This window comes from Theropithecus gelada, chromosome 10 (assembly GCF_003255815.1).
Source record: "Theropithecus gelada isolate Dixy chromosome 10, Tgel_1.0, whole genome shotgun sequence".
NCBI lineage: Eukaryota > Metazoa > Chordata > Mammalia > Primates > Cercopithecidae > Theropithecus > Theropithecus gelada.
In genome coordinates, this window is record NC_037678.1 from 86,828,729 (window position 1) to 86,855,586 (window position 26,858).

General features: G+C 38.9%; 1 protein-coding gene across 6 annotated transcripts in view; it reads left to right on the top strand.

Moving 5' to 3' along the window:
* MACROD2 (MACRO domain containing 2) overlaps nucleotides 1-26,858 on the top strand; it is a 2,143,045-nt gene that overhangs the window by 1,503,810 nt on the left and 612,377 nt on the right. For all 6 annotated transcript variants that reach the window (XM_025399153.1, XM_025399154.1, XM_025399155.1 and 3 more), the window contains one exon: nucleotides 489-519. In XM_025399153.1, the coding sequence (XP_025254938.1) occupies nucleotides 489-519 (31 nt within the window). The remainder of the gene's footprint in view (nucleotides 1-488; nucleotides 520-26,858) is intronic.

Here is a 26,858-nt window from a genome sequence, read left to right on the forward strand (position 1 = left end):
GGGAAGGGTTCACGCCATTCTCCTGCCTCAGCCTCCCGAGTAGCTGGGACTACAGGCGCCCGCCACCTCGCCCAGCTAATTTTTTTGTATTTTTTTAGTAGAGACGGGGTTTCACCGTGTTAGCCAGGATGGTCTCGATCTCCTGACCTCATGATCCGCCCGTCTCGGCCTCCCAAAGTGCTGGGATTACAGGCGTGAGCCACCGCGCCCGGCATAATTTAATTTCTTAATAATAGCTGTTTAACAGTTGCTTCACAAGATTCCTGAAAACTTAGCAGTTGGTTCTTGTGAGCTGATATAACTGCTGATAGGGAACAGTTACCAGCTAATCAAATATCCCCATTTCCAGTGTCCCCTACTCCAACTCCTAGCTCTGAATATGTAAGTAGAGGGCATCCCATTATCAAGCAAAATAGATGTTGAGATAGATGATGTTGAGTAGATTTGTTTCTTTAATATTTATTGTTATTTTTGTGGTTTATTCACAGGCATTTCCCTGCATCTCAACAGGCATTTATGGTAAGTGATACAGCTTTTGATCATGTTTGTGTTTCTTTATTTTGCTGTTAAATGCAGAGATTAAGTGAAAAAATAAGAGGTTCTCTGATGAATATATTTTTCTGGGATTTAAATAGACAAAAAATGCTGGTCAAATCCCATTAAAGAATGTCATGAGGCTATTCAGATTCTTTTGTGTTCTTGAATTTTGTTGTATTGGATATCACATGAAATTATTTGATACATCGTGGCTTGACGTTTTTTGTTAAACAAAAAATTTGGTTCTAGTAGGATTGACCTCTAATATTTCTTTAATGAAATCAAATTTCTTCTCAGTAGAAAGCATAATGTACATAGAGTTTAGCAGCATCATTAAATTGTTGCTATTTACAAAATAAAAGAAAAATTAAAATGCACACATATGCATATATCTGTGTTTTCAAATTTTAAAAAGCCCAAAGAGTGACTTTTACTAAATATGAAGAATTTTAATAAACTGCCAATTTTTTTCTGCATAGTGATGGATTGGTTTAAGTAGTGAATGCTTCACTTACAGAGGGAAGCAAAATGTTTTTTAATCACTTGTTTTCACTAGCCTAAATCTCTCTAAATATTCTTCCACCTACCTGCAAGAACGTTTTTTATAATTTTTTTCAGACCATTAATAAGTCTGTTTTATAATGTTAAGGATTTTCTGATCCAAGTAAAATAGATTACATTCTTTCTGAACTCAAACTTCTCACATGGAAGCTGTCAGCTGAAGCCTAAAATATGTATAAATCTAATATATAGATATATATTTTAAATTCATTATTACAGGGAAGGACTACCTAGATTGATGTCAAATGTAGGAGCTTTACTTTTTTTTCTGAATCTGGCATTTCTTTTGAAGATCTTGAGCAAAATAAAATGGGAAATGTAGGCCTGAACCAAATTAAGTGAGAAAGAATTTTGTCACACTATTTAAAAATTTAAGGTGTGTCTTCTTCCTCTTCAGATTCCCCTACAGCCTGTCTTTGTGGGAACAGGATGAGCACTGGGCTGGAGGGGGCTAAACTAGACCATCTGCACAATTATCCCCATCATGGCCATTCTTTCTGCCTTACAGATGCCCAATAACAAACCTTAAATATTTGCTTAAAGGAAGTATTATGTACAAAGTTATGCCTGGCAAATACCCTAACTCTTTATTTCGCCTTAGTCAAACCAAACTTCATTGCAGAAATGGTCTTTATTATAAGAATGTTCTTTCATTGCAGTCTTGATTTTCCTTGCCAAAAAAAACAAACAAAAACCCAACTGCCTACACCAATACTATGTACATCATTTTCTATGTTTATTACCTTGTCAGAGAGTTGAAGTATGTTTTGCTTCTGAGAATCTTATGGTAATGTGTAAAGAGCCTCAAAAAGGGAATTGATGTAATATATATGGTATACTATAAATAGGGGAGTGGTGGGAAAGGAAAATAGAAAAGTAAAGGAAGATAGGAAAGGACCATAAAATAGAGGCTCCAATATGATCATGTCAATAGATGCAGAAAAAGCAGTTGATAAAATCCAGCATCCTTTATAATAAAAACCCTCAACAAAATAGGCATAGAAAGGACTTACATTAAAGTAATAAAAGCCATATATGACAAACCAACAACCAACATCATCCTGAATGGGGAAAAGTTAAAAGCATTCCCCTTGAGAAATGGAACAAGACAAGGATGCCCATTTTCACCACTTATATTCAACATAGCACTGGAAATTTTAGCCAGAGCAATCAGATGAGAGAAAGAAATAAAAGGCATCCAAGTGAGAAAAGCAGGAAGTTAGACTGTTGCTGTTCTCTATAATATGATTATTTACTTAGAAAACCTAAAACTCACACAAAAAGTTCCTCAACCCGATAAACTAATTCAGTAAAGTCTCAGGATACCAAATCAATGTACAGAAATCAGTAGCACTGGAATAAACAACAATAACCAAGTTGAGAATCAAATCAAGAACACAATCCCTTTCACAAGAGCTGCCAAAAAAAAAAAAGATAAAATATTTAGAATTATACTTAACCAAGGAGGTGAAAGATCTCTGCAAAGAAAACTATGAAACACCGCTGAAAGAACTCACAGATGACACAAACAAATGGAAATATATCCCATGCTCATGGATGGGTAGAATCAGTATTGTGAAAATGACCATACTGCCTACAGATTCCCACCAAAATACCATCATCATTCTTCACAGAACTAGGGAAAAAAGCCTAAAATTCATATGGAACAAAAAAAGAGCCTGCATAGTCAAAGTAAAATTAAGCCAAAAAAAAAAAAAATCTCAAGGCATGACATTACTCAACTTCAAATTATACTACAGGTCTATAATTAACAAAACAGCATGGTACTCCTATAAAGTAGGCACATAGACCAATGGAACAGAATAAAGAACCCAGATATAAAGCCAAATATTTATAGCAAACTGATCTTCAACAAAGCATACAAAAACATAAATTGGGGAAAGGATATCCTATTCAATGAATGGTTCTGGGAAACCCAGCAAGCCACAAGTAGAATGAAACTGGACCCTCATTTCTCATTTCACACAAAAATCAACACAAGATGGATCAAACACTTAAATGTAAGACCTGAAACCATAAAAATTCTGGAAGATAACATCAAAAAAACTCTTTTAGACATTGGCTTAGGCAAAGAATTAATGACTAAGACCTCAAAAGCAGATGCAACAAAAACAAAAATAAATAATTGGGACCTAAATTAACTAAAAAGCTTCTGAACAGCAAAAGAAATAATCAGCAAGCAGACAATCCCCAGAGTGAGAGAAAATATTTGCAAACTATGCATCTGACCAAGGACTAATACCCAGAATCTCTACAGAACTCAAACATATCAGCAAGAAAAACAAAATCCTATCAGAAAGTGGGCAAAAGACATAAATAGAAAATTCTCAAAAGAAGATATACAAATAGCCAACAAACATATGAAAAAATGCTCAGCATCACTAATTATCAGGGAAATGCAAGTTAAAACCACAATGAGATACCACCTTACTCCTGCAAGAATGGCCATAATTAAAAAGTCAAAAAACAATAGATGTTGGGGTGGATGTGGTGAAAAGGGAACACATTTACACTGCTGATGGGAATGTAAATTAGTGCAACCATTATGGAAAACAGTATGGAGATTTCTTAAAGAGCTCAAAATAGAGCTACCATTCGATCCAGCAATCCCACTACTGGGTATTTACCCAGAGGGACAAAAGTCATTATATGAAAAAGACACTTTCACATGCATGTTTATAGCAGCACAATTCACAATTGCAAAGATGTGGAACCAACCTAAATACCCATCAACCAATGAGTAGATAAAGAAAATGTGGTATGGATATACCCCATGGAATACTACTCAGCCATGAAAAGGAATGAAATAATGTCTTTTGCAGCAATTTGGATGGAGCTGGAGGCCATTATTCTAAGTGAAGTAACTTAGGAATGGGAAGCCAAGTATTCCATGTTCTCACTTATATGTTAGAACTAAACTATGAGGATGCAAAGGCATAAGAATGATATCATGGACTTTGGGGACTTGAGGGTGAAGGGTTGGAGGGGTGTGAGGGACGTAAAACTGTCTATTGGGTGCAGTGTACACTGCTTAGGTGACGGGTGTACCAATATCTCAGACATTACCACTAAAGAATTTATGCATGTAACCAAAAACCACATGTACCCCCAAAAATATTGAAATAAAAATAAAATTTAAAAAAAGTTTAAAAAGGCATTTTATTTAATCACTATAATATAAAAAAAGCAGAAGAAAACACATTTTCCAATATAGTAGCCATAACTTAAAAACAGTCAAGTATCTCATGAGATCTATGATATGATATTTATCTACCTATACTTCATTAACAATTCACTTAAAATTTGTTCAACACACAATGTAATAATTTAAACACACACACAAAAGAATTGCTAGGTCATATTATATGGATATGGTTAACTGTATTGTGAAACACCAAACTGTTTTCTAAAGTGATTGAATCAATTTATACTCCTACCCACTCTACCCACTCCGTTTGAAGATCACCATGTTCCCTGTCCTCCCCAGTGTCTGATATTGCCAGTCTCTAAAATTGTTGCCAATATATTGAGTGTGAAATTTTATCCCATTGTGGTTTAAATTTGTGTTTTCTTGATTATTAATAAAATGAACTTTTTAAATATCAAAAAAAGAGTCTCCAGAGTGGACAGTAAGAACTAACTAAAATCTAGAGTGGATCATGTTCCATTTTAATCTGTGAAGAATAGGGATTTCACCCTAGAGAGAGTAATGTGGTTCAAAATATAATAACTGGTTCAGTACACCATTGTGGCAAATGGGAGGGAAATAGCAAAGATTGCTGGGCATGGCATTAGTAGAGTGAGTCACGTTAGCTGGCTTGGAGGGCTGTCACCAGGCAAGTTTAGTCATTTTCACAATGCTAGGTCATAGAAAACACTTCTTAAGTCCTGGCTACTTGACTCTTTCCCCTCTGTTTTTTGGTACATTTAAAAGTGAGACTGATATACATAAAGGTCACGTGCCATATTGGTTTTGGTTAGTCCCACTGGGGTTGAAACCTAGCTTTCCTTTTAGCTTCATAACATCCTGTTTCAGTAACTTTAGATGGCTACATCTCTGTGGTTTATAGACCATTCAGCATTATGCAACTTGAAAATTACTTCATATGTCCTGCATTAGTCCACTGTCATGCTGCTGATAAAGAAATACCCTAGACTGGGCAATTCACAAAAGAAAGAGTTTAATTGGACTCACAGTTCCACAACCCTGGGGAGGCCTCAAAATCATGGCGGAAGGCAAGGAAGAGCAAGTCATGTCTTACATGGATGGCAACAAGCAAAAAGCTTGTGCAGAGAAACTCCTGTTTTCAAAACCATCAGATCTCATGCAACACATTCACTATCACCACAGTAGCACGGGAAAGACCCACCCACATGATTCGATCATCTCCCACTTAGTCCCTCCCACAATATGTGGGAATTATGGGAGCTACAAGAGGAGATTTGGGTGGGGACACAGAGCCAAACCGTATCATTTATGGTTTATAGACCATTCAGCATTATGCAACTTGAAAATTATTTCATATGTCCCTGGTGAAGTTAAAGCTGTCTTAGTCCTTGCTTCTTTCCCAGGATCTGTATATTACAGACTAGTTTTCTTTATCTTATTTGGAGCCCTCCTCCTCCTTCTCCATTAACCAGATAAGTTTTATTTTATCTCTTTTTTTTAGGGTTTGAGATAATATTTTATTTAAAGAAAGTGGTCCATAGCTGAAAAGAAAAATTTTACAAAGGAAACACAACTCCCAACATTTTTGTAAGTCACACTAGAATGGAGGTAGATAAGATTTTTAGAATCATTTCCTGGTTACACTCTTTTTCTTTCTTGTTCCGTATTCCAAATCTCACTAGATTTTTTTTTCTAAATATCACTTGGTGCATGTTTCCCATATTCCCAGGAGCCTTTGATCATATTCTATGGCTTGCAGATTGATATTCACTCTTCCTAGCCTGAACAATGGGCACTTTCTATATCTCCATAAACTAGTGCTTTCAAAATGTGTGAGGGGGGGGAAATTGGTGTGCTAAGGATGTAAATTGGTGTGCTAAGAAATTTATATATACCTTTGCCTTTGCATCTTTAAAAGGAGGATTTAATTTGCAGCAGTTCTTAAAGTTATTTGATAATAGAAACTATTATATCCTCAACCTTTCTCTGGACTAGTGTTTTCTTCGGAATATAGTTTGAAAAATTTCTTGGTGCCCATCCATCATGGTGATATGTTCTGTGACCCACATGTACATGATCTGATAAATGTAAGAACTTGCCATTGCACAATGAGGTCCAATCTTGGGTCCCTTCCTGAAACTTACTCCTTAACACCTCTTCCCCAATGCACACACACCAAATTCACACATACCATCACCACCAGTGTTGTTTATCTCACGCCCCAAACAGAAACATGCCAAGCACATTTAAGTAGACAGAAACATTTTTTAAAAGTTTTATTTTAGGTTCAGGGGTACATGTGAAGGTTTGTTACATAGGTAAACCTGTGACACAAGGGTTTGTTGTACACATTATTTAATCACCCAGGTATTAAGCCCAGTGCCCATTACCTTTTTCTGCTCCCCTCCTTCCTCTCACCCTCCACCCTCAAGTGTACCTCAGAATCTGTTGTTCCCTTCTTTGTGTTCATGACTTCTCATTATGTAGCTTCCACTTATAAGTGAGAACATACGGTATTTGGTTTTCTGTTCCTATGTTAGTTTGCTAAGGATAATAGCTTTCAGCTCCATCCATATTCCTGCAAAAGACATGATCTCATTCATTTTTTTATGGCTGCATGGTATTCCATGGTGTATACGTACCACATTTCCTTTATCCACTCTGTCACTGATGGGCATTTACGTTGATTCCATGTCTTTGCTTTTGTGAATAGTGCTGCAATGAATAGTCACATGCATGTGTCTGTATAGTAGAACGTTTTATATCCCGACAAAAATTAGCCACAGTAGTGGGCGCCTATAATCCCAGCTACTCAGAAGGCCAAGGCAGGAGGATTGCTTGAACCTGGGAGGCAGAGGTTGCAATGAGCCAAGATCATACCATTGCACTCCAGCCTGGGAGAGAAAAAATTAAACTCCATCTAAAAAAAAAGAGAATGATTTATATTCCTCTGGATATATACCCAGTAAATAGAATTGCTGGGTCACATGATAGTTCTGCTTTCAGCTCTTTAAGGAATCGCCATACTGCTTTCCATAGTGATTGAACTAATAATTCACACTCCCACCAACGGTGTATAAGTGTTGCCTTTTCTTGGCAACCTTGCCAGCATCTGTTATTTTTTGACTTTTTAAGAATAGCCATTCTGACTGATATGAAATGGTGTCTCACTGTGGTTTTGATTTTCATTTGTCTAATGATAAATGCATTGAGTTTTTTTACATCAGCTTGTTGGCCACATGTATGTCTTCTTTTGAGAAGGGTCTGTTCATGTCCTTTGCCCACGTTTTAATGGGGTTGTTTTTCTCATGTAAATTTGTTTAACAGGCTGAAACTTGATCTGCAGGAAGTCTTCCTTGAGTATGCCAACCCTTGGTGGTCATTATGCTTTCTGAAATTCTTTAGCATTTGTGTCAGGATGATTATCAATTGCTTCCTCATATTGCTCCATAGATTTCTGTTTACATATTCTGGGCTCACAGCCGGTTTGGAATTTAAAGAGCAGGAATTCACTTCTGCATATTCTTTGCACACCCATTGCCTAGCAAAGCACTGTGTCTATAGGAGAAGCTCAGCAAATCTTTGGTTCACGACAGCAGTAATGATTGTAACCCAAATTGTTGCCTAACTGAAGATGTAGAAAACAGAATTCTTGATTGGCAAAATAACAGGTAAAGAAAGCTACCCGGTTAGTATTTTCTTAATGGACAAACATCTCTATTCTAGGAAAAACCCATGCGTTTTTAAAAGGCATTCTCAAACTGGAAATGCTATTTGTAAGTATGGCAGTGTCTACCCTGTCAAGGTAAAATGGAAACTCAAGAACTTATTCAGTTAGAGAGCCACACTAAATACAGCATTTTACTTCAGTTAAAATAGAACCCCTTTGTGGTTTATTACAGCTGAACCCCTTTGTGGTTTATTACAGCCCATGGAACAATGGTCACTCAGGAACATACAGGTCAGCTGGCCATCCAGGAGGCCCTGTTCTGACTTCTCCCAATGTACACCAGACCCAGCCCCTCTCTCCAGTAGCTGCAATTGCTCAGACACCTGTTTGCTTTGGAGTTACCTTCACTTTTAAATTTATGCCCCATAAATTCACTATAATCCTAGTTCTGCTATAACAAAATTTTGAGGATGGCAGAGCTACCTTTCAAATGGATTTGGTTATTTAATCACTGAGATGATTTTATAACAGGATAATTTCAAGAGTGGGCATACCCATTTCCTGCAAACTCGGACCTCAGCATCACACTCACAGTGTGTCTGGGGGACCTGGCCAGGAGCCAGTACTTTGGGGGTGCTCAGGACCCTGGCAGAAGCTCTCCTAGCCTTCTCCCATTCCGCAGCCCTATAGCCACAAACCGTCAACTGAGCCTTTTGCAAGACACAGCCTGAGGAATATCCTCAATGTGATTAACCTGATTTAAGGAGGAGACAGGATGAGAGCAGGCGCTGCCTCCTTTGAAGTTCCCCTGGAAGAGGAACCAGACTTTTCCACTCTGACATTCAGTGAGCACTGTTGCTGCTCCAACGTAATGTTGCCAGGATGGTTCCACAGGGCACTGGACCACCTGCTTACACTCAGGATGAAAAGCCTCGTTTGGTCAAATACCAAAGAAAGCCCTGTGCTACTTTTGGAAAAATAGATCCAGATGAGGCTTTCAGGGCTTGAAATCCCTAGATTCCTGTTAAAATTTTGAATTGGCCTCTAAAGCAGTCTCTAAACAGATCTGAACCTCCCTGATGGACATTTCAGATCTCATGCGTGCTTTCTGCCCTTTGAGCCCGATTTGGACACTCCAATGCTAATAAGTTTAACAAAAGAGGCTAGACATGATACATAGCAATGGAATTTTTACTGAGAAGTGAATGGCAAAAATGATTTTAGTCAATTTTATGAGAGTCAATATAGTTAACAGAAATCAAGTCCTGGCTGAAAAGTATTCTGTGAGTACTTAAAAATTTGGAAAATATTTTCCCTGGGGAACAAGAAAAACTTTGAAGTTTGCTTTCCAGGTACGACGTGGCATATGTAGAGAGGAAGGAATTTCAGACATTGAGTTACTGGCTGTAAATCTGAGGAAAAATTGAAGTGCAGCATAGCTTAGCTGAAGCAGCTCTCGTGTTTATCCAAAATAGTTTTGTTATCAATGTGGAGTGCCTGTTTCTATCAGATCACCTGATCTCTCTCTGCTATCCACCAAATGCTGGCAGGCTGCAACTTTCTAATTGAATCCCTCATTTGCATTCAAGTTTGCTCTGCTTCTAACTGGTGAAAAGGAGCCCAGTGCAATGTTTTGTTAACCTTATATCTACTTGGCAAATATTTTTATCAGTACATCTGTCTATATTCACAGACATGACTTGCAAAAAAATTAGGACATTCTCCAATGGCAATGCCAAGGGCATGCTCTTCATCAGCGTTAAATGCTGACAGATTTGAGAAGGTGTGACAATCATTGCTGTGCATATTTACAGAGGAAGGAAGAGTTCTCTTATGTAATGCATTGGGAACCAGAGCAAAACTGACAAAAATATGCACCCCTTCCTATTATCCCCCTAAGGGTTCTCCTCCTTCCTTTGGCTTTTTTCTCTTCCCTTTGATATTTCCATTTGCTTTAAAAACTTCCTCTCAGATGGTCTAATGATGACTCTTTTCACTGTCATAAAATCTCTGCTCTGGCAGCCTAAGTTTTTTGTCTTGTCAAAGTATTCCCATTATAAGAAATATTGTCATTCTTGGCAAAGCAAAGTAACATTAGAATCAGTGTAACTTACTTCCCTTGGGAAAATGCAGTGGTGGGGCCAAGCCCTTCTCCATCATAGCCCATTTGTATATCACTTTATGAGCTAACACTTATGAGACAGTGGAGAGACAACTTGACAGACAGCAAAATTCTGGCTATTCAATGGTTTCTAACCCTGAGTGCTTATCATTTGGATAGGCAAGTTTAGCTAACATTCTCATGCACATAAACACTGATACATACATCCCAGAATATATGGTACAGACTCCTCTCATGCTTTCCATACCCTACCCAGGTCTTTAATATTAAAATGACATCAAACTAAGAACCCAAAGGACGAACTTCACTCTGGAAAATAATCTCAAGTGACCAACTACAAAATATGCTAGGTCAGTGTACATAAAAATGGCAGTGAAACCCATAGTCAGGATTCCCCTAGGGGACCTGACAAAAGAGATGAAAATCCTGGAAACTTAGTTTTTTTGGAATGCAGCTGCAGTGAGAAACCAGTGTCAGTCTTCCTGATGTTCTGTTCCAGATGAACAATTTGGGAACTTAATGAGAAGGTTAAGTGTTTCACTGTGCAATATGTGCATGGAAGAAACTTGTATGTGGGCCCTCTAACTATATAAAAATAAATAATTATAAAAGAAAGCAAAAATTAAGAAGAATTAAGTGATTCAAAAAGTAATAAAGATCACAACGGTCTGACTGTTTCTGGGGTTTGGATGTGCACTCCCTTGTTGTTTCAAGGTAAAAATGTGATTGAAGCCTGGAAGGCATCAGTGAATTCCCACCCACCCTTTCCTCAGATGTATCGCTTATTGTTATGCTATAATTTTTTAAAAATGATTTTCTGAATAGACAAAACAGTAAAATATTAAGCCTTTTAAGGAAATAGAAAAACTATGCTAGGAAATTGCAGAGCCAATCCATTGAGCGGTAACTCTGGGAATATCTATCAGGTACCCTGAACAATAGGAGCACTGTTAAGAAGCCCTTTCTAAAGAACTGTTTTGGAGTGTTGAAGAACCGGCCACACTTTTACTTTGATCACTGAAATAATTTCTATGTCCTTGCTTGTTTTTCTCATCTAGTCTTGAATGACATTCCTTTTTCTTGCTCCTTATACATACTTGTATCTAAAGGGTGAGCGTAAATAAACATAGCTCTCTTCAGAAAGGACTTCAAAAATAATTTGATAGTTCTTAGAGAAGTCAAGTGTGTTTCGCTCCTTAGGACAATGACTTTTATGTCAAATCCTTTTTGGTCAATGATACTATTTTAGAAATGTATTGTGAAACGTATGTGAACAAGACTGTATTAGTTAGGGTAAGGTTAAACTGTTGTAACAAAAAGACTCCAAAATAGACTGGCTTATTGAATATAAATGTTTATTTACCACTCTGCTAACAGGAAGCGTTCTGCTTGTGGAGGATTTGTTCCACTCTGTCATTCAAGGAGCCAGGAATCTACCGAGGTGTCAATGCCTTCCCGAAGGTATTGCTCTCATTTACTTACTCACCCTGGCGCTGGCAAAGGATATGTATATGGCAAGCATACCTTCTATCTAATGGTCTGTCTACCCAAAGTAGCATTCATCACTTCCACTCACCTTCCATTTAAGAGAAATTGCTCTTGTGAGCAGCGTCTACAAAGGATGTTGGAAAATTTAGTCCATCTTGGGATCTACACATCTGACTGCAATTCTATTACATGGAAAGAAGGGAATATTACATTTTGATGGACTTCTAGATATTTACCACCCAAGGAGAAAAGAAAAACAAATTAAATCACACAGGTCGCTTGCAGATAATTTAGTTTAGGGGCAGTGTCGGCTACCCATAATGGGTGCTTGCCTTGCAAGAATAGTTGGTAATTTTGATGGCATATACTTTATTAAAATGTCTTTATAATACCAAGTGTTTACAAATTTGAAAGTATGAAATTTTTAAGGCATAAGGACAGTGATCTATCATTAGTTGTCAGACACTATATTTAGATATTTAGACCTTACCTCAATTGTTTACAGTTTTCGGAACCAAAACTCCTTGCAAAATTTTCAGATACATCAGTGGAAACTAAAATCAATACATTGAGAGTGAATACATAATTGCATCATTTGTTACATTCTAATTCTGGCCCATTTCCATAGAAATCCTTGGAGGGATCAATTGCAATTTGTTTCTGCAACACCCTGAGGCTCTGAGGCCACAGTCATCCATAAACATACCAGGAGTCCTGAACAGATATGGATTAACATCCTGTGTACCTAGGAACTCTGGGGAAATGTGAGTTTAGGGCAGAGTCTGATCAGAGTTGAGTGGAAACATTACAGAGAAAGAGAGAGAAAATGATAATATGAGTATGAATCTAAATCTCCTGGATAGTCAAAGGAAGTCTCCTTAGAATCTTTAGAGCTGAAGATAATAGTTCATACTTGTTTCCCATTTCAGCCACGAACAACAGGGAGAGTTTCCTACAAGTGACTGCAAATTGAACTGAAATTAACAAAATCGACATGAAATTACCTCACTTTGTACTTTATTGACCTGACTTCATTTCTACATGTTCTAAATGAATCCAGTTTTACCAAAACATTCCTAGATCTTCTTAAGCAATTGCATTTTTGGTAAAATGCACTTTCCCTTTACTTGAGATTTCCATTCTGATCAGTGTGACTTAGCTTATGAAACTGGGCTCTAAGTTCTGTCACTGTTATATTCCAGCACCTAGCTCAGAGCAGGATGCAGAGTAAATCTTAATAAATATCTGTTTCACGGCTAAAACATACATAAATAGCTCCCCAATGTAAGGAGGCCACTGGCCTGTTCTGTCTACTCTGGAAACCACACTCTGGATTGAATAATTACTGAGTCTATGACACCCTGGTTTCCATTTTTTTACTTACTTTAAGGAATGATTTCATTTAGATTTTAAGAGGGTAACAGGAGAGTCAGTTAATCAAAATAGAGCCTAATCTTTTATATATGGTTAATTTTTACAGCGGTTTCACTGAGGTACACAACCATCATCATAATCTATGTTCATCATGCCCAAAAGAAATCCCACATTAGCTGTCACTCTGTCCCCTCTCCCTCAGCCTTAAGCGACTGCTAATCTACACTTGGTCTCTATAGAGTTGCCTATTTTGGGTATTTCATGTAAATGGAATCATAAACTATGTGATCTTTTGTGACTAGCTTCCTTCATGTAGCATAATATTTTCAAAGTTCATCCATGTCGTAGCATGCATCCATAATTAATTTCTTTTTATTTAGTGTTCCTTTGTATCGATGTTCCACATTTTGTCTATTCATTCAGGATATTTGGACTCTTTCTACTTTTTGGCTGTTATGAACGATGCTTAGATGCAGTTAATTCAAGCATGATTGCATAGCTAAATATACACAATATAAATGTAAAACAGTAGTGTTCTGTAGTTAATTTTTAGTCTTCCTTGCTGTTTCCATTTTTTGCTCCCCCAGTTCCTCTCAGGCCTCTCCAAAGCTACTTTTGCTTGATGGCTCTGGTGTCCTGCTGGCCTATGCAGTGATGTAGGTTTCTTGAAACATGGTCTGTATCTCTGTGTATAGTCAGTCTGTACACATCACCTCAGAGTTCTCTTAGAGTACCAAAGAACGTCGTGGAAGGAAAGCATGTATCAAAGTGGCTTTGGGCATGGACTTCAGGCTCCCATAGATCTAGGTTCAAATTCTGAGTCTCTTGTTGGCTGTGTGGCCTCATGCAAATTGCTTAATCTTCCTAGGCCTTAATAACCTCAATTCTAAAATGAGGTTAATAGTGGTATAATTATTGAGGTTTTTAGTGGTATAATTGTTGTAATATGAGGTTAATAATTGTAAAATGAGGTTAATAATGAGGATAATATAGGTAATAATGCCTATACCATGGAGTTGTTGCAAAGATTAAATTGAATAATGCATTAAAATGCTTATCATAGTGTCAGATGTATAAATATAAACATTTAACAATTATTATTACTATTATTTTTAATAGTAACATTATTCTTGTAACTGCTGCTGTCATTATTGTCCTGCTAGTAGATCCTGAGTTCTTTTAGGGCAGGGACTTTGATTATTTTGTTCACTGCTATCACTTAGATTCTAGGACTCTGTCTACACTATTGAACAAATACTTCACTATTTGAAGAAGGCTTTACTTTTGTTCTGAATGATACCAGCCAGTGGTCCCTTATGATGAGAGCCACCTTGCTTTCTGTTTGCTTGAATGTGCTGCTTTTATGAAATCCAGGTGCCTCATCTCAGTCACCTCTGGGTCCTGTGGTATAGCCTGTGAGTTCAGCTCTCTGGAAGTGAAGCCTGTTTGTAACATTATCACACCACGCTTTCTACATAACCACTGTAGCTAATTGTTTAAAAAATAGTCAGCTTGCTTAAGCACTTCCAAGCTCCCTAAAATTTAACTAAGTCCTAGGAATAAAAAGGAAACATTTTGTTTTGACTGTAAATAAATACAAGCTTTCCATGAGAGAGAGAGAGTAAGTATAGTTATCTGTGGTCTGAAATGTGAAGTTATGTGTCATAAGACAGCGGATTCTTACGGACAAACACAAATCATGTTTCTCTGTACATAGATTTTAAATGCTTCCTTCTAACCCAGGGCACCCAGGAGAGTAGATAACAGTTACCCTGCCACTTAGCTTACAGAGGGGAAAAGTCCGATGCTTGTGTTTTGTTTCCCAAAATACCCAGAAAGCTTGCACAGTTTTTCATTTCTAAGATCATAGGCTCTTGGAGCTGAAAGGCATTTTGGAAATCCTACTTGTCCTAGATCCTTATTTTCCTGGCTGGGAAGAATGAGACCCAGAGTTGCTGAGTGACTTGCCTAGCAACATCCAACTAGTTCATGTCAGAGCCGAGACCAATGCCCTGTCCGGCTAATAGGGTGAAATAGCAAGGGAAGAGGTCTGGGAATCGGATAAACATGAAACCCAGGATGGTCCCCTTGCTGACCTCTTCTTTTAACTGTAGTTCCAAGCTTCCTCATATGTTAGATGGGAACAGCATTAATATATACCTTCTGCTTTTAAAAGAAAGAAAGGATTTGAATTGAGGCTCTTCCAGAACTGAGTAGAGTCCCAAAGATTTGTGTCAATAAATGTCATGATGGCCACACTTTCTCTAGGTCCCCATCTCTCCTCTCTGTCTTCTTCCACCCAAGCTGCTTCTTCTAGCCAAATCCTGTTTATATGAACTACCCCACCTTCAGCGATTGGGTTCATCATCAGTGACTTCTGAAGACTGAGTTAATATAGAAAATACCTGCACATCCATCCTTCTATACATCATATCATTCTTCCTCTTTATCATGAAAGCTCCTTTATAGTTAAATGTGATGCATCTGTATCCTCAGGGTACCAAGGCATAGATAGCCTGGTGCAAGGGAGGATTTTCGTTGTTGTTGAAATAAAACGTTATATTCTAAAGCATAGGCATTTTGCAACCTCCTTCTTAAAACAAAATGCTTAACATTACTCACTAATTAAGTAATTTTATGGCCCTCCCCCAATAAATCTTGTACATGAACCCTCAGGAAGGCACACATCCCATGGTTTATGGTGCCTCTGGCACACTGCCAACACCCCAGTTTGAAAAGCCAGGCATTCGACCAACCTTGCAAATGCCAGCCCTTGCATATAATTACAGGAACCTGTGAAAGTGATCACCAGCAGCTCAGGGGCTCCAAGCTTCCGCAAATTCTGAATCCCTTAGCAAGCCGGAAAGATCTGCCAGCACTGCTGTAGGGAAAGGTTAGCATCCTAAATTATGGCCTTTCAATTTTTTTTTCAACTTTGCAAATATTTTATCTTCTCATCCTTAGTGAAAAAGATAGAAGTGCACAGTTGCTGTTTTCCCATGTTGTTTATAGAAGGAAAGGAGGTCTCATCAGCTTTTTCCATCCTTCATAAAACAATGAAAATGTGCCTCATGGCCAGGATAAAACAGTGATATGCATCGAGGGGTCCAGGAAATGTAAAAATACTTGACTTGAAAGGTTTTTTAAAGATATTTCTGCACATGTTAAAGGCAGTGGCAGTACTGGGACCTAAGAGTGCAGTGTGTGTGTGTGTGTGTGTGTGTGTGTGTGTGTGTTGTGTAGGAAGTATCCCAGTGCAGTTCTTATCCCAACAGGCCTCACTCCAAACTACCTGTCCAGCCATAGGAAGGGGTAAGAAATAGGAATTGTGGTGACCATGGGAAGGTGGTGAAGGAGATGAGCAACAACAGACAGAAATGCCAAGAAGCTAAAGCAAGCCGGCTGCAAGCTATGGCAGGGCACCCATTCCCGGGCAGGCAGAGCCTGGCTAGCAGAGGAGCTGGGGCCTGCAGATTCCTCTGTGCCTTTGCTTTCCTGCTGTTTCGACTTCGTGCTCTTTGCCTCCTCTTCACACTACCAACTCCTTCCACTTCACACGTTCTATCTCAAGTGAGGCAGTGCCCATCTCAAAGGGGCCACAGTGTTAGAGCTGCTAAAAGCAACTAGGTAAGTGGGAAGATGGGGTTCCCTTATTTTCCTGCCAGGCTCTCCAGTCCCAGGGCTGCCATGGCCACTTCTCCAGCCCCTGCCTCACTTCCTACCCTAGGCCTGCCACAATCTCCACCCAGCTTTCTTTCCAGGAGTGAAGTCCAGTGTCCAATCGAACTGCCATGCTGGACAAACTGACCTTGACCTTTTCTATCCCAGTGTATTATCTTGTCTCTAGCAGTAGCCATCCTTAGGAAACCCCAGGAAATGCTGTGCTTGCTTAGGACACTGGAAACATGGGGTAAAATCAATGAAGCTGTTTTGTGTTCTGCAGCGGGGTGAAGCAGGAAAGAAATCTAACCGGGGAGTGACTCATGGTAAGAGATAGTGGCCCTGTTTCTCATGCTATTAGAAGATACCGAAGAGGTGAATAGAGACTGGTTCAGGCCTGTGTAAAGCCCAAGTATTTATCTTTGTAAGAGGCCATGACATTTTTCCTTCAGTTCCCCACCCTGGAACCTACACTCTTCTAATCCCCATCCCATCTCTGCCTCCCCTTTTCTTGGAATACAATGTTACAGGCTATGGAATTCACCGTTAGTAATGTCGAGTGACGGAATTTGCATTCCTTTTGCTTGGAAGGTAGAAGGCAGGAGAGTTCCCTAGGAGTGGAGATGAGATTCTAGAAGCCGAATCCAAAATTCTGAGCACATTTTTCTTAGGATGAAGACTACCAGCATGACTTTCAAGCCCTAGAGTGGTCTTATCTTGTGCCTGACTCTCTTTCAGTCTGTGCTACCAGGCATTTTCTCTGCTGTTGGCATTCTCAGCCTGCAGAACTCTTACTGCCCATCTTCAGCTGGTTATTGGTAATTAACAAGCAAGGCCCCTGGAGAGATGCTTTCCCTGGCCTCCCTGAGCAGACCAAACCTCCTTATTACTAGCTTTCATGGTGTTACATGGCTCTCCTTCATAGCCCTCATTACAATCAAAGCTTGATATTTATTGGGGTGATTATTTTATCAATGTCAGTTTCTGGTTTTCCTCACCCTTATGTCCCCTGTTCCCAGCACAGTGTTTGACAAATGGTAGAGAGTCAGTAAAATCTTGTTCAATGAATGCATACATGTTCCTGTAAAAAAAAAAAGAAGCACTATGGTCTATCTTCATTATAAATTAAATCACTTTTGGGCTTGTCCTGACAACAAAATTATAATGCACAGTATTATCTTGTGAGAATATGGCTTATAAATTTCAAATAATGAAATGGGAACACACAGTTTTGAACATGAACAACATGTAAGTTAGAGTTCGTATTTTTAATTCTAGGGATACATTTATCTTCTTTTCTTATAGGACATACAACCAAATAAGTGTTTTATCTTACTATAAAGAGCCAGGATTTTGATGTTTTGCATTGGTTATCCTTACAGTCATTCTAGGCTAACAGTTCTGCAAATGGTCATCTTTTCTCTTAGGGGACCATCCCTAAGACTTTGAATGACTCAGAGCAGATAATCGAACTGTGTAATGATCACTGAGGTCATTTATACATCAGGATTTATCAATAAAAAATAAAGTCTTTGAGGTACTAATTGATTTTTTTATTCCCATCCCCAAAATGGCAGCTCATTAGTGTCTAGTCACCAGAAAACTGTGGACCATGTGGCATCCCTGTCCCCTCACTGTCTAATATGGCGCCTGTTCCATGGGACATACTGAATAAATACCCATGGCATTGAAATGAATCACACCTATCCCTCGCTTAGCCTTGGCTAATAATTGATCAGAGAGTTCATGATCACCAGCCATCCTTGAGAGGGCTCCTATTAAAAACAGCAACAACAACAACAACATATGACTAGAACATCTGAACACTTATGTAGCACTGACATTAACAAGGATAATAGGAGCTTGAGGGACATTTTTTAAACGGAGTGCTTTTAATCATTAAAGTAAGATATGCACATGCTAAAAAACAGTAAAGCAGTATAAAAAGTGATCAAATGGTAAAAATATCTTCCCAATTAAAAATGTCAGTCTCCCTCTTAAGAGGCAGCCACTATTGAGCTTCTCATGCATTTTCCAAAAAAAAAAATCCACTTCATATATAAGCCTGTAAATATAACCAAATTTGCAGTTTTTATTTTCATGTTTTCCAACTCACTGCAAGCTCCACCACCTCCCGGGTTCACGCCATTCTCCTGCCTCAGCCTCCCTAGAAGCTGGGACTACAGGTTCCCGCCACCATGCCTGGCTAATTTTTTTGTATTTTCAGTAGAGACAGGGTTTCACTGTGTTCGCTAGGATGGTCTCGATCTCCTGACCTCGTGATCCGCTCGCCCTGGCCTCCCAAAGTTCTGGGATTACAGGCGTGAGCCACCGCGCCCGGCCTCAAGGTTATTCTTTAAAAATAACACCGGTTTCTTCTAGTGATCTAGTAACATTTTAAACATGAACAGAGGCTGGACATGGTGGCTCACACCTGTAATCCCAGCACTTTGGGAGTCCAAGGTGGGTGGATCACCTGAGATCAGGAGTTTGAGACCAGCCTGGCCAACATGTTGAAAACCCATCTCTACTAAAAATACAAAAATTATCTGGTCATGGTGGCATATGCCTATAGTCTCAGCTACTCAGGAGGCTGAGGCAGGAGAATCGCTTGAACCTGGGAGGCAGAAGTTTCAGTGAGAACAAAGATGGCACCACTGCACTCCAGCCTGGGTGACATAGTGAGACTCCATCTCAAAAAATATATAAACATATAAAAATAAAATAAAATAAGCACACACATACAACAGATATTAAACCATTTATTTATGGATATGTGCATATATAAACACATATACATGTATACATAGATATCACATATATAATATTGTATGTCTTTTCAAGCATACTTATACATTATATACATTGTATATTATATATAGTATATTTGCTTGTCTGTGTGTATACACATACATACAGTGAAGTATATACCTAAACTACTAAATGAGAAATTTTATATATATTATAAAAAATTATAAATACATGCTCATACCTATGTATACTGGTTTGAAGAAAAACATAAAATACTTAAAAAAGCTTTTAGGAATATACATAACTTTAAAGAAACATATAATTAATCACTGCCCCTTTATTTCCCAAAAATACCTATTTTTATAAATTTCTTTGGACTCAATAATTATAATTTTTATTACCTTTTATTTATAGAGATATATGTTATAGTTTTACAGGTTTATATGTACACATGTATTATATACAATAAAAAAAGTGTTACCTATTTTGTGTGTGTTTTTTTGTGTGTGAGTGTGAGAGAATGTGGTGTGTCTGTTTCTATATGTCAAACAGTTTTAATATAGCCTCCAGGCAGATTTTAGGACTTTACGACTTTCTTTTTTAACCTTCTTTCTATGGAATAATTGTGTTCATTGTTTCATCTATTTCTTACAAAATAGCAACAATGAGTTTTCTCCCACTGACTAAAACCAGACCTGTTCCACCCATTCCCACCCCACAAATGAGCAAGTCATATAACATGAGAATAAATTAATAGTGAAGCCCTGTGACAGTTGTACCACAGGTGTTTCTGATGTGCAATGGCATCTCTCAGAATTAAACCTACCAATGTCAGTTTGTCAATGACTTTCTACAAGTACAAAATGGAATTGTGTCCATCTCACTCACATTTGGAAGCAAGTCTGATTCTGGGACGTACTGGGCTTGACAAGCTAAAGACAGCTACAGACATTTTTCTCATTTATGAATCTATTCCTTTGGGACATTGTTAAAATTTTAAAAAGGTCATATCTTCTAGGAGGGGATAAGTAACACAAGTTATTTTGCGATAGCTATCAATGTGAAATTTTGTATTGTCTTTTGGAAGTCAGAGGAAGAAAGATGGGATGCCTCGATGCATTTTCCATTTGCCCGTGATTAGCGTGTTCTGAACATCTCAGTGGGAGCCAGAGGAATGCTTCCCTTCAGGTTTTTTCAGTGTGAAGGATGGAAGGAACTCTTTCACACCTTTCATTTGCACTGTTAAGACTTCCACCAGAAGTACAAAGCGTTTTAAACTGACAGAAAAAAAGCAAACTTTAGAGCAACACTCCCGCCTATGGTGCTTGCCAAGGATCCAAGACACACATCAGCAAATCTCCTGAAGGGTGGTAAATAAAAAAAAAAAAAAAAAGGAGTCACCTTTGACCCTTTCTTCATCTTTGAAATACACTCAAGAATGGGTTCTCTCCCTCTGAGGCTAAATCCAGTGTGCTCTGGAGCTGTCAGACCTGCAGAAAGGCCCTCGTTTGCCAAGCAGTCTGAGAGAAGACTAGCGGTAATTGGCAATCCATTTCTCCATTTCCATTGTACAGCCATCCCTGACAAATTAATCACAATCAAATGTTGGCTGCAGCGAGGGGCACCCTACACGGCAGGAAAGAAAAATGAGGCCTCACGCTGATCTGACAGCCGAATCTTTCAACTCACCCCATTAGACTGAACAAGGGGACGCTGTGGTTTTCCTGTCACTACCACTACCCATAAACAGACTGCTCGCTCTGCGTCTCAGGACTTGGTGGACCCAATAAGGCCTTCCTTGGGGCCCACTGGGTATCTGAACATTCAGTGCTTCAGAGAAAGGGGAAGCGCCTCATCCTGGTGAGACAGAGATGCTAGATAGTGGCATAGTGGCATAGAAGACTGGTGAGGACACCATGGCCCAACAAAATCCTGAGGTGATGATCTCAGGTTTGACAGTGGGTTGAGGTCTGCTGCAGGCTGTAATGGAGTGTCTGTCTGTGCGCTTACTGCTCACCTGTTGTCTGTCAGCCATCAGGCAGGTAGGGAGAAATCCAGCCCTTTCCATCCACTGTTTAGAGTTCATTTATTGGGCAAGCTTCTTTGTTCAACATATAACCAAGAATCTGAAAATAACTTAAAAATGTTATTTATATATTTGCCCCATCTCTGTAGTAAAGTTTATAAGCCTTAGTCACAGAAAGGAGTCTCAGGCCCTTACTCTTATTTTAGGCATAATTTTAACAGGTGTGTCACAGCCTATAGCAGATTACAAGATGGCAGGAAGATCCGGAGAGGTAGATGCTGACAATAAAAAGTGGGATAATACTGAAAGGCGACCCAAAAAAAGATGGACAAGTTTGTTTCCCTGCCTACCAGTAGAACATAGAGAAAATCATATTTTGAAACACTTGCTCTTTTTTAAAAGACAAAGGCTTGTTCTTTGTAAAAGCTGTGTAATGAAATGCCCCCGTGATGTTAGATCCGAAGTGGAAGAGTCTCTTTTCTCTCCCATCTCCTCTGCAATATTCAAGATGTGATATTTAACTGAATCACATCAAGCAAGAATAATAACACAGCCTCTGTTCTAATCAAGTTTACCTCTACTCCTTATAACTGTCGGCAGTGGCATTCACGGCTCTGCCATCTGGTTTTCACAAAACTCAGGGCCAGGGGTTTGTGGTAGGTGGAGGAAGATTCTAATTCCCGGAGAAGATATTATTGTTCAGACTGTATAAGTGAATAGCATGCGTTTCTCCAAGTGTTCCATTTCACCTCTCCCAGACAACTGAGTATAAGAAAGTATAATTAAAATGTTGGCTTTCATAAACTTTAAAGCCACATTTAAAAATGTTTCTCATCTCTGATAGTAACTCTGAAAGGCACTTTTCTCCCTGTATATTTAGGACTAGAGATTTTGTCAATAAAAATAATGGAGAGGATTTGAGGTCCCAATGAAAGCGAAGTATTTCCCAGAACTAAACTGAGTGTGTCAGTGACTTGTCCAAAGTCTTGTAGAAGCCAGACCATGAACACAGCATCAGGACCTGCTATTTAATCTTTATTCAGAGGCACGTAATTTGGTGTTCTTCTGATGACTGGTTTGTTTTTGTGGGAATAAAAAGAATACAGCTGAAGGGATGTACCTGAATTGCTGTTTTCCCCCTTTCTCTCTGTCTCTCCCTGAGAAAGATATATAATGACTTTCTCAACCTGCTCCAGCAGTCTAAAGATTCCAGCGCTCATTGGATCATAGATTTCTGATTTTAACCTCTCTGTTCCTCCCTAACCCCTCCAACCTCCTATTCAAATGTGATTTTACCAGGAAATGCAATTTAATCATTCCTAACATTCCATTATTTTGATTTGTTTTTAAAATTATGTTTACATCATGATCCAGTTCAGGTTAAAATGCTTGTACGCTGACTGAATTGAAGCCTACCTTTTAGTCAACAACATTAGTTACTATGTCCTGGAAACCTCTAATTGTGCCTGAAACCTTATGTGTTATTTGTAACTCTCACAACAATCTTGATAGGTCAGTATCATTTTCCCTGTCGTACAAATGACAAATCCAAGACCCTGAGAGGTGACATAAGTAACTTAGGAAGGGGCCAAGGTGAGACAAGGACACCGTCTGACTTCAGAGGTGTCTGAAAACAGTCCTTCTCTGGGATAAAGAATACCTCCCAGAGAGATATCCTCCTGTCCTAAAAAGCGCCATGCATGTTCACCAAAGCCTACCCAGCAAGTGTCTGGTCTGAAGAATTCTCCTTTTCTAGGGTCTATGCCAGTACTTCTAGTTATCTCGTGGCAAGAGAAGCTTGTAGCCCCCAGAGTGGGAGGTCTCCAGGCAGCTGTGAGACTCGTGCTGGAATGTGGATATTAGACCCAAAGCCATGGGCTTTTTCACATTGGCCTGTGTCTCCCACACAATCTGGGCTTTATGCACCAGATCGTTACTCTACTGTGAAAATGAATATTGGGTGTACGGAGAAAGCTAAACGGTTGGGAAGGTGTGTCCCTAGCCAATTGTCAATAGAAGTTGTGAGCTTTAGAGGAGGCAATTGTAATAGGTTTTCAATTGACACACAGTTATGACCAAAGCCTTTGAATCATTTTTGTGTGCTTTAACTATTGTGTGTTTGTTCAGCTGTATCTTTAATAAGAACAGAGCATTATTAGCAGTTTTTAAATCATTCTTTGCTATAGGTTATAAGCATCTTGCTGCACTATTCTTTTCAAATTATCAGAATCTTTCTTTCCCTGCCTTACATCCTGCCCTAACGCAGCCTTCCCCTCTCATGTTCCCCTAACAAATGCTATATCCCTCTCATTCGACATATTCAAACACACACACACACACACACACACACACAGACACACACACAGACACTTATTATACAACTTAGTTTCAGGACTGCAACATTTGTCTAGGTGTTTCTGAGTTAGGAAACTTGATGAATTGATATGAAGGTCTTCTTTCTGTTTAGGTCTCATTTACCCATCACACATATTTATGATACATATTCTTAAGGTTTCCTTCTCCAATTTCATGAGACACAGCCTAACATTCCAGGCCAAGTTTCCAGCACTGCAAAAGATACACTTTGAACTGTGGAGGTGACCTAGCTTGGAGAGGAGTTGATTAATTAGCAGTGATGGTGGATACTTATTAAGCACTACATTGTGCCCTTTGCCTTGCACTGTGTTAGATGTTTGGTGTGTATTAACCCCTTTACTGTCCAAAACCATCTGTATGATAAGCATTTACTCTCATTGATGAGGAAAGCTGGCTTACGGTCACACAGAGACCACAAGCGCCAGAACAGTGATTGGACCAAGGCATCCCAACTTCAGATTTCACCCACTTAGCCAACAGCAAGAATTACATCCTACCAATGTTTGGAGACCTTCTTCCTGTGAATCTTCAAAGACACTGTGCTTGCAGGCAGTAGAGAAGTATCTCTCCAGTCACCAATGAGCCCATTTCACAGAAAAACAGTGGAAGACTTAGCACTCCTTTTTAACCAACTATATCAGCCATGATTTAGATAATGAGTGTGCATATTGGTCCTACCTCTGTGTCATCTGATTTCATGGAAATTCCAGTTAGTGGCAGGTTATCCAGTTACTTTAGAGACTGATTAATGAGTTGTCACTGTTTTATTGGATATAGGTCATCAGAGGCAGGAATACAAGTGTCTCTTGCATCTGAGCAACGCAGAACATTCAACAAGTAATAAGTGAAAACGTCAGGGCCCTTTAGATGTGTGATTTATGTATATACCCTTGGGTTACTACACTTACTATAAAACCTACAATGCAATCCTTACCCAACATACTGATGGTTTTTATATTTAAGCATTCTGCTTGTGAAATATCATATGGCTTTGAGCAAATAACTGTCAGGCCTGTCGGAGTCTTTTCATAATGGGAAGACTGTGAAATTATAGTTGTGAAATTTGATGATTTTGAAGAAGAATTAATTACTGAAGTTTTTATGGCAGATTCACTTCCATTATCCATTTTTCTCTCTATTGTAACCTCTGTGCTCAGCTTTCCTACATGGATTACAACTTTCTAGATGCTGACGGACCTCTCATTTCAGCTCATTTTTTAAAGATGGGAATTGATTGACATTTTCTCCAGTCAGACTGGCTGTCTTCATAAATCTATAAAATAAAAATGAGGTTTCTCCTTTGTGAAATCTCTTTTTTATAAGCTTAATAGAGACCTAGACAAGCCTGAGGGATAACTCTGTTGACCTCATCAAGTTTCTTGCAGCAGGACCTCTCTGCTAAAGTGGGCTTTTAAGGAACTCTGCATGTTAATGAGAATTGTGGTGTCCTGACAGTAATTCTTGGGACAACTGGAACCCTAAAGGCGAATACTAGTAGTCACAGAACTGTTTGAGTGCCTGAAAGAGAAAAGAATCTCTTTGAACTACCTGACCAACTCTCCCGACATCATCCGTGCCCCAGCCTCTAGAATGACTGACTCTTCCTAAAACATGTCCTTTGCTTCAGTTTCTCTGGGCCTTTGCATACACAGTTCCTTCCCCTGGAAGAATCTTTCCCCAGATGCTATCTCTTCCATGCAAGCAGTCTGGAGTTCTCTTCTGCTGATCGTCACACCCATTAATGATTCTTCCTTGTAGTCCCTTTGCTGTTTGCTATTTGGATAGACAAGAGTGACTGCCCACACTGCATTCAGGCACAATTATTTATGATTAGGAATCACACCATGCAGCTGCACACAAGCTCCCTGAAGGCAAGGAGATGGTCTTTGCACCTGGTATATAGAATTAAGTGCTTCTGGTGTGAATTGAGTCTTCAGGAAAGGCTGTTAATTCTCACTGCCAAATTCAGCTGGCTTTCATGCAACCTAGAAGCAGCTGCAGGGGAAGTTGTGACATTGGCTTCTCTTTCCCTCATTTTCCCTAGAACAGTAGTTTTCAATCTCAGCTTCCCTTTGGAATCATCTGGAGAGCTTAAAAAATATCAATGCCTGGGTCTTACCCCTCAAAATTCTGAGGTACAGTGTAATTGTTCCTTGTTGTGACCTAGACATAGGATTTGTATTGTCTCCCGGCATATTCTAACGTCCAGCCAGGGCTGCGATCTTCTGAGCTGGTGAAAGTGAAGTTTGGCTGTCCCTTCGTGGGCTTTATCATTTTATTTTCAGGTCTCACTTTTTATGGGCAGTTGACCTCACCTCACTTCATTTTGTGTGATCTTGGCCCAGACAGGCTAGCACCTGCAAAGATTGAAGCTATGAAAAGGGAATGCTATTCATTTTTCTTTCCTTTCTTCCTTTTTTTTTTTAAAAAAAAAAAAAAAAAAAAAAAAGCATTTGACTTTTGAATATCCCTTGAGCTGGATGTAAGAATTAACTAAAATTATTATGGTTGTCTTGTATTTACTGTATATATTCTGAAATTCTAGTGCTCAAATTATTCTGTTAACTTTTGACATTATTAGAAGATTTAGAATTTGATAAGGATTTCCTGCCTTGACAATTCTGCATCTTAGATGTTTCTATTTTGAGGAGCTAAAATTGTGTAATGATAGATCTGGAAGTCCATAAAACCTTCGCTGTTCAAATTGACCATACCAAATTGGCCATCATCTCCTTATTCTTTCTGAGAGTTAGATGCATAATCAGGCATAATCTCACAATGTTACCAGTTTATTTCATGTGATTGGGTCCAAGAGTTACAGAGTAACCGAAATATCCCAGGTGGAAATATAAGGCAACTGGATTTGCCTGCCCAGAGAACGAGACTCATTCACTTCTTGGAAATGCAGTTTTATCTGAGCTTTACTCCAGTACTGTCTATAATGACTGCAAGTCAGAATATAACTCGACTCTTTTCATGTTGTTGGCAGAATTTGTTACCAAATTCCTCTGCTTTTAGTTGTGTAAATCTCCCTCTTTAGTTACTTCCCTGTCTTATGGCTAATGCTCTGAGTTATTTACCTATTTGAAGACATAATGCTCTA